At 35.9% G+C, this 8,471-nt stretch overlaps 1 protein-coding gene across 1 annotated transcript in view; it reads right to left on the reverse strand.

Annotated features, from left to right (window-relative positions):
* Positions 1-5,661, reverse strand: part of Acadl (acyl-CoA dehydrogenase long chain) — a 33,600-nt gene extending 27,939 nt beyond the window's left edge. The window contains exons 1-4 of the mRNA XM_033763981.1: positions 5,549-5,661; positions 4,509-4,664; positions 2,237-2,374; positions 377-541 (exon numbers count right to left, since the gene is read on the reverse strand). Of these exons, the coding sequence (XP_033619872.1) occupies positions 377-541; positions 2,237-2,374; positions 4,509-4,664; positions 5,549-5,661 (572 nt within the window). The remainder of the gene's footprint in view (positions 1-376; positions 542-2,236; positions 2,375-4,508; positions 4,665-5,548) is intronic.
* Positions 5,662-8,471: the final 2,810 nt, after the last annotated feature.

Here is an 8,471-nt window from a genome sequence, read left to right on the forward strand (position 1 = left end):
TTTGGATGCTATTGTAAAAGGAATTTTTTCCCTTATTTCTCTTTCCGTCTGTCTGTTATTTGTGTATAGAAAGGCTATTGATTTTTGGGTATTCACCTTGTATCCAGATACTTTACTGAATCTGTCAATTAAGTCTAGAAGTTTTTTGGTGGAGTTTTTTGGATCTTCAATGTAGAGTATCATATCATCAGCAAATAATGATAGTTTAACTTCTTCCTTTCCTATCTTTATTGCTTTAATTTCTTTCTCTTGTCTAATTGCTGTGGCTAATGTTTCCAGAACTATATTGAAGAGAAGTGGTGATAGTGGGCATCCTTGTCTTGTTCCTGATTTTAACATGAAGGTTTTCAGTAAAACCAACTGAATCTTGACTTACCTCCCAGCTCCAGGCTCTGTCATTGCTATAGCACCAATACATTTGCCTGCAGTCATCTGAGGGATGAAGCGCTTAATCTGTTCTTCTGAGCCATAATTTGCAATATAGGGCATGACAATATCTGAATGAAGACTGAAACCTGGACCTGAACAATTTACGTAGGATCTTAGAAAAAAGGAAGAAAATTTAAAACATAAGATACTTACTGTGCTGTTTTTAATTTCTTTAATTTTTAATCAAAATGACTAATATAACAACAAACCATTAAAGATTTATCATACGGGGTTATAACCTACCTCCTCATAAACTTACGTCCTTAGTGTTTTCTCTCTGCTTTTACTAATCTTTTAGTTGCCCGTTCTATGATAATAGTGCTCTAACAGCTTAGCAAATACACATTTAATGGATTAAGAGGTAAAATGCTGAGCCTCTAGAATTATATTACCCTAAAACACCAACTGTTTTTATTTATAGTCAACTAACTTTAGATATACAGTGATACCTCAGTTCATGAACACTTTATTTGAAAACAATCAATTTGGAAGCTGGGTATGGTGGGGCACACCTACAATCCCAGCACTCGGGAGGCTGAGGCAGGAGGATTGCTATGAGTTCAAAACCAGCCTGGGCTACATAGTGAGTTCCTGGTCAGTCTCAACTACCTATTGAGACCCTATATCAAAAAACCAAAAAAAAAAAAAAGAAAAACAAAAAACCACCAACACCCCCAAAAAAGAACCAAATCAAAACAAAAAAACAATCAATTTGGTTCATAAGGAAAAACATTTGACATAATTTTGTTTTTGTTTGCAAACTTGCATAGAGCAACAAACACAATTGAAGCCATCTTTCCCACACAAACATGGCCATCTTTTCCAAAATCATAGAATAATTTGTCAATGAACCGAGGTACCACTGCGTTCTAATATAGATGCAGTTAGATTATAAATTTTGTACCTTGCTGTTTTCTTAAATTATGACATAATAAAATTCTCTTTCTTACATAGATTTTTACAATTATAACCTTAAATAGCTACAAAATATTCCAAACTGTTTGTGTCCCATAATTTTTTTATTCTCCCACTGCTGGATATTTAGATTGCTTCAAAATTTGGGGGAGTATGATTTAACATGACAATGATTTCTGAACACAGCATTTATTTTTCCTATTCAATTGCCTTTTTAGGATAAACTCCCTAAAATATCAAAGAGCAGTAACATTTTCATTTTTCATATATCTACATAGTCACATTTTTAATCCTCCAAAATATTTATTTTTCTAATCTGCAATGCCACCAAAGTGTATGACAATGCCACTTTCACTATAATACCACAATCCTGTCAACACTGGGTATTAGGATTTGTCAGTTTCACTAATTTTGTAGATACACAAAATGATACCTACAAGTCAATTTAATTTATATTTGATGGACAGTAAGGCAGTACTTTTTCATTTAAAAAAACTAATTGCACTTCTTTTTATATAAAATGTTACTTCAAAATTTTTGCCCATTTTTAATTGTCACCTTTATTTGTTCCTTATACATTAAACTTTAGTATGTTTGTTGGAAATATTTTTCCATTCTGCTGTTCCCTTTCAACTATTTTAAAAAAGAAAATACCATGTAAGCCTTCCAAAAATGAGGTTCTCTCCTTAATTTTAAACAGCTCCTACTTCAACAATTTAAAAAAGGATTTGCTTTCCTTCTCACATTCAAAAAACGCCCAAGAATATGTGAGTGGTATAATCATTCACATTTTATACTGAATTTTTAATCATCCCAGGACATTTAGAAAGCATTTCAATTATCACTTCAGAAAAGTGAACTCCAGACTGAGCTTCAATGTCTCCATACTTACTGCTCCTCCCAAACAACAGCTGCTGAGAACAAGTCACCACCAATCCCACCGTGACGTTCTGCAATGTTGACACCGAGCAGTCCTTGTTTTCCAGCTTTTTCCCAAAGCTCTCTACTCACTTCTCCAGCTTTCTCCCATCTGCAGATAACAAATATTTTAAAATAAAATAATTTCTTTCAAATTATTTAAATGACCACACTCTGAATTTGTAAATGATTTTGTTCAGGAAAGCATCCTTAACATAAGGTTAACTGCCATATCCTTCTATTTGTATCTGAGTTTTCCATTATTTCTTTTTCTCTTCCATACTTCTATTTGCCATTTTCTGCCTCTTTCCCTATTTATCAGAGCTGGAAGTCATACCCATTGATACCCATGGCTGTAGTTTCACTCAGTCGGTTCTCCTTAGGTTACAAGATTTGCTGTGTCACAGTCAAGGGAATTTGGTCAATTTGTAAAGAAAATTCTCCTCTGCATATTTTCTTAAAATACTGAACTAACAGGAAAAGCTTATCAAATCTAAAAAGAGCAAACAACCTCACTCCACTAAAAAGGAGCAACAGGAGTGCAGGAGCACCTGCAATTTCTGAAAAGTCTGTGTTCCTCATTCTTCGTGCTTGGACCAAACCCACACACCTCAAGCATGCAAGTTAAGCAATGTGTCCACCTAAGTCAAAACTCTAGGCCCAACTTTTCTCCTTTAAAAATGAAAACAGCACAAGGAGGAGTAGATGGCAATTAGAAATAGTGAAAGAATCTAAAAATTTTTGAATTTTAAAGGTGTAGATCCAGTCATTAAGAAGCATGGTAGTTGAAGTTACTGATTAAAGGTAGATACAGATACAAGAAATGTTAGAAGAAAGGTTTTGATTATCATGGGTATTTTGATGTATGTAATTATCACCTAATGTAGCTTTGGAAATATTTTTAGTATTGATTCAAAATGTTTCAACTTTATTTACTTCAGGGCCTTTCAACAGTATTACTGAAACAAAACTGAAAAGCAGTGAAGGGCCGGGGATGTAGCCCAGCGGTGCCATGCCTGCCTGGCAAGTGCAAGGTCCTGAGTTCAATCCCCGGTCTGGGATGGCGGGAGGTGATTTGCTGGGCAGGGTAGCACATGCCTATAATCCCAGCAATTGGAGGCAGAGGCAGGAGGATTGCTCCAAGTTTGAAGCTAGCTTGGGCTACATAGTGAGTTCAGGGCCAGCATGAACTATAAAGTGACACCCTGTATCAAAAAAAAAAAAAAAAAAAAAACACTAAAAACAAAAAAAATCCTCCAAAATTTTTTAAAAAAAAAAAAAAAAAAAAAAAAAGCACTGAAAACAAAAATAAGATTCTCCTAGAAGAAAACACACTACACTTCTCTTACATTTAAGAAGCTAGTTGTTCATCTCCAAAGATTAGTCATAGCTTCAGACTTTAGCTAATTTTAGTTATTCTAACCAATAAAAATACTAAAACCCTAATAGCCCATGGACCACAACTACACTTCCAGCACTGGTGAGACTGAAGCAAGATGATCTTGAGTTTGAAGCCAGCCGGGGCTACATACTGAGTTCAAGTCCAGCCTGTGTTACATAGCAACACCCTGCCTCAAAACAAAATAAAATAAAACACAAAAACTCTTATAAATGTTTTTAAATAAAAATGTAAAGCACTGTATTATACTTGAGTAAATCTTGGAAACAAGAAAGATTCAGTAGAAATGATAGTTTTCATCAATAAAGTAATCAGTGATTAATCAAGAAACATCTAGTAGTAAAGTACTTATAGGTGGCCAATCACCTACTATGATTTGCACTATGCTGGCCTTTCACATATTTTAATTCATTCATAAAACAGAAAAACATGGAATGGACTAGTAGTTTGTTGCCACTTAACCACAGTTTTCAAAAATATTATCCTTACATTAAATTGTACATTTTCAAATTTTTCCATTTTTTAATTATACATTTTAAAATCACTTAAAATGGGTAGGTGTGATGTAAGCCTGGAGTACCAGCTGCTTGGGAGGTTGAGGAAGGAAGACTGCTTGAGCCCAGGAGTTCAATACCAGCCTGGGTAACATAGGCCCTTACTCAAAAAACAAAAAGCGAAAGAACAACTCACATAAAAAGCTAAGAATTCACTTAAGAACCCAACAATCTTACACTATTATGGTGAAAAGCAGTAGAAAATGTTAATAAAAACTGAACAGTACTTTTTCTGTCCAGTATGCAGCACTTTATGGTTCTTTGTATTCATCAAAGGAACGTGTATTACTTACTCTGCATGATTAGGAACCACTTCTTCTTGAAAAAACTTCCTTACACTTTCCCGGAAAATGTCATGCTCTGAAGAAAAGATTCTTCTAATTCCTATATCTGTTAATCTTTTAGCAGAAGAACTTTCTAGACGTGCTTCCCCTCCAGAATGAGAACACCTTTAAGAAAAATGCATTAAGAAAATCAAATGAATTATTACTCTGTGACCAAACAACATAGAACCTTGATGGCTTTCCTAGAGATACTTTAAACATTACTACTTTTGATAGGCTCTTCCTCACTTTTCTGGAATTAAATACTTAATCATTATTCACCTCAGTTTGCACTTGTAATTCTATAAGAAGGATAATGCTTAAAACTAATCTCAGATGAGCTGAGGTGAATATAGTGCTGTCATATGACAGATTAAATTATGTAAAAGTCAAACAGTACCATAGAAGAATACTCACAACTTTCATGTCATATACAATGTTAAAAATAATGCAAATTCTCTACATTTAATATTTTATACACGATCACATAATTTTAAACAGCAAGTGTATATAATGTAAACTGTTGATGACATTTCCACATTACAAAGCCAATCTAGGTGGAAATCAAATTCCCCATCAATCTCTATGTGGATTTATATAGAGTTATTCAAGATCTTCAAGAAGTGACTGTTATCTGTCCTCCCCAGCTTCCTCTTTCCTGCAAGAGCCCCTGTCACAAACACTATGCTTAAAATGAGACTGATCAGCAGTTCTTGTAGTTCAATGGTCTTGTTTTTTAAAAAAATTTTGAAAATCTATGTTTCTTTAACCACTTTCAAAATCACATCTAGTTTATGTTATCATATATTCATAAACTGCCAAACCACATTTTTTTGTTTTGCATTAAATCTTAATTTAGGTTTCTCTCTTCCTTAGTTGACCCATGCTTTTTCTCTTAAGTCATTGTTTGGAAAAGACCTACATTAATCACAACAGACTCAAGTTTGTTTTGGTTGTTTGTTTTGTTTTGTTCTTTGTGGTATTGGGGGTTGAATTCAGGGATTTTATACTCAGCTACATCCCCAGTGATCTGAAGTTGCCTGGGCTGGGTGGGAACCTGTGAATCTCCAAATCTGAGAGGTCTCAGGATGATAGAATTAATAGGCACATACCACCATGCCATGCCTGGCCTTTTCAGAGTTTTTTTTTTTTTAACTAAACGTTAAGACATGTTTCTCCTTAGTGTGCATTCCCAGTGCTCTGAAGGCTGAGGTTGAAGGCTCAGAAGTTTCAGTCCAGTACGGGAACTTTGCGAAACTCTGTCTCAAAGTAGAAATTAAAAAGGGTTGGAGATGTAGATCAGTGTAAAAAGGCAAGGTTCAATCCTTAGTACTGAAGAGAAAGAGAGGAAGAGAGGAGAGAGAGAAGAGAAAGGTCTAAGGTCTGTCTAATTAGCAACTACAATAATTCAGCTTACTATACTCATCAATCAGTCTTGTTTGTTAACATTTGTTTCAATCATTTTTTTCCTTAAAATTAATTCTTTTGTTCTTGTTTGATTTTTGTACCTTTACTTAATACCCCTTAAGAGTCATATGTTGAAGTCTTAGCATCCAATAGGGCTGATTTGGAAATACAGTTACATGAGGTAAAAAGGGTGGGGTCTTAACCTGGTATGGTTGCTAGCCCATTATGTAGAGGAAGATTCTCTTTTCCTCAAGCAAAGGCTATTTAAGGACAGTGAGAAGCCAGCCCAAGACAGACCCTACCAAGAACTGAATCAATTAGCACTTTGATCTTAGACTTCACAGACTCTTTCCTTAAGTCATAAGCCATCTAAACATACAGCTTTTAGTTGTTTTTCTTTTTGTATACTAAGGATGTTGCACTTGTGATGCAGGCACAGTGAGATGACTTTTTTTTTCTGTTTCCAGTGCTGAAAATCAAGCCTTGGCATCATATATGTGAGGCAAGTGTTCTACACTAAGCTACCTGCCATTCCCTGGTAACACTTAACTGTGAACATTCAACACTACACTTTTCATACTTGGCCTGCCTTTTACCTTGATAAACATTTTTCTAATTACTACTCCCTATCATATAAATCATAGTTTTAAATGGCTTATCCTTTTAGTTAACAAATACAAAGTACCTATTCTATGCCAAGCACTGATGTAGTTTCAGGATACAAGAGTGAACCAAAGTTTCTGGTCTTAAAGCTTACATTCTAACAAGGGGAGACTGAATAACAATGAAAAACTCAGGAAAATAAGCAAATTCTGTATCAGAGGCAGTAAGCGGTACAGTAAAAGCAAAGCAGGGAAGGGATCAGGAGGGTGTATCTGGGGTAAGGCAGGGACAGAGGCTGCAGTACAGAAACAGTGTAGTTAAGGTGGGTTGAAGCAAAGGCGAGATCTAACGATGAGATCTATTTGAAGGTCAAAGCTTAGCACATTTCTAGAATAAAAGAATTAGGGCAAAAGAACAACTAGAGCAAAGGGTGTAAGTCTGTATGGTGTCCAAATGTGTCTGGAGTGGAATGAGTAAAAACAGATAAAAATAGATGATAAGAGGGGGACCTCTTCAACTGTCACATTGCATAGTATAAACTAAAACTTACTTTATCTCTGTAATTGAAGTGACTGGCTCCAACTTTTTGTTAGTAGAAATAAAACTGTAAAACACATAGCTGTCCACATAGATTTCGCATATGTGGGACTTTTTTCCTCTGGGATGAAAATACACCAAGGCTAGGAAACTGGGGCTCTAAGACACAGAGTCATTTAATATAATGAGTAAATAAAGCCAGAGGTTACAGGCAAGTCTGCCTGGATTTTAAATTTTATTTCATTTTTATTAAATTTTATTTTAAATTTAAGGGAAATATTGGTAATATTTCTAAGTAAAATACACGAAGACCCAGGAAGGTGAAAGAAATGCAAAAATAATAAAGACTTTAGAAGTTAAAGGTGGTCAAGACAGTCTGTAGAGGGAAGATATCAAAACACATGACAGCAAGTTTGTTGGAACCAAGAAGCTGCTCTCCTCCCCCAGGGATTAAATTATTGATGTTAGAGGCCAAATTCTAATTTTTTGTAAGCCTATTTTACATTTTAGAAAAGGAAATAATCACTTCATCCCTCAATACCTGAGTGCTGGTTATTGATACACAAGCTCAAGCCTTGCTCCAGACCTTAAAGGAATTAGAATCTGCATTTTAACAAGCTCCCTACATGATCCATATGCACATAAAAACTTAAGAATCTTGTTAAAATAAAATTATAACTCCTAACCTATTCAGAGGGTCAGTCCTTTGGGTTTTTTCCTTTTCTGATACTCTCTTTGTGAGGGCAGATTTTTCTTCTCATACTTGAACCAAAATAACTAACCCATCTTTGAGCTTCTCTAATTCTAAGAGCATAAAGAAGTCCCGTTACCAAAAAAATGGAAGATCAGTGTCTTAATGATGTCCCAGGGAAGAATTTAGAAAAACGAGTGTATCATGAAAAAGCTACCTCCTCCGTGAAGCCTACCCAAACCAGCCCAGGGTAAACATTAGTGTTTTGCAGGTCTCACAGCACCTTATTGTATTCTGTAACAATGTGCTAATTAGCTCATGTACCTGTCCTGTCATCCTAATTAAGTACGAGTCTTTCGTGCTTCCAGTTCGTTTACCCAATGAATGGATTTCATGCCTCTTGCTATCTGAACTTCTGATCTCACTATAAACCCATTTTAATAATCACTGAGCTACTGAGACGGTCTCACTAATCCCTCAGCGTTAATTGCTTTGGAGGATTTGCTAACAAAACGTAAGGCTCATCTTGTCGGGTAGGTTCCTGTCCAGTTCAGCCTGGCAAGGCTCCGCGCGCTGGGCCAGTCTTCCGGGGGACTGGCCGCACCCTCTGCCCTCTCCAGAGGTCCCTGGCCCTCGGCTGCCGCAGCGCAGCCCTAAGTGGGACAAAGGTCGCCGCCAAACTGTCGCTGCACCGC

The sequence above is a fragment of the Fukomys damarensis genome, unplaced genomic scaffold (assembly GCF_012274545.1).
Source record: "Fukomys damarensis isolate Sample0158 unplaced genomic scaffold, DMR_v1.0_HiC HiC_scaffold_16, whole genome shotgun sequence".
In the NCBI taxonomy this organism is placed as follows: Eukaryota; Metazoa; Chordata; class Mammalia; order Rodentia; family Bathyergidae; genus Fukomys; species Fukomys damarensis.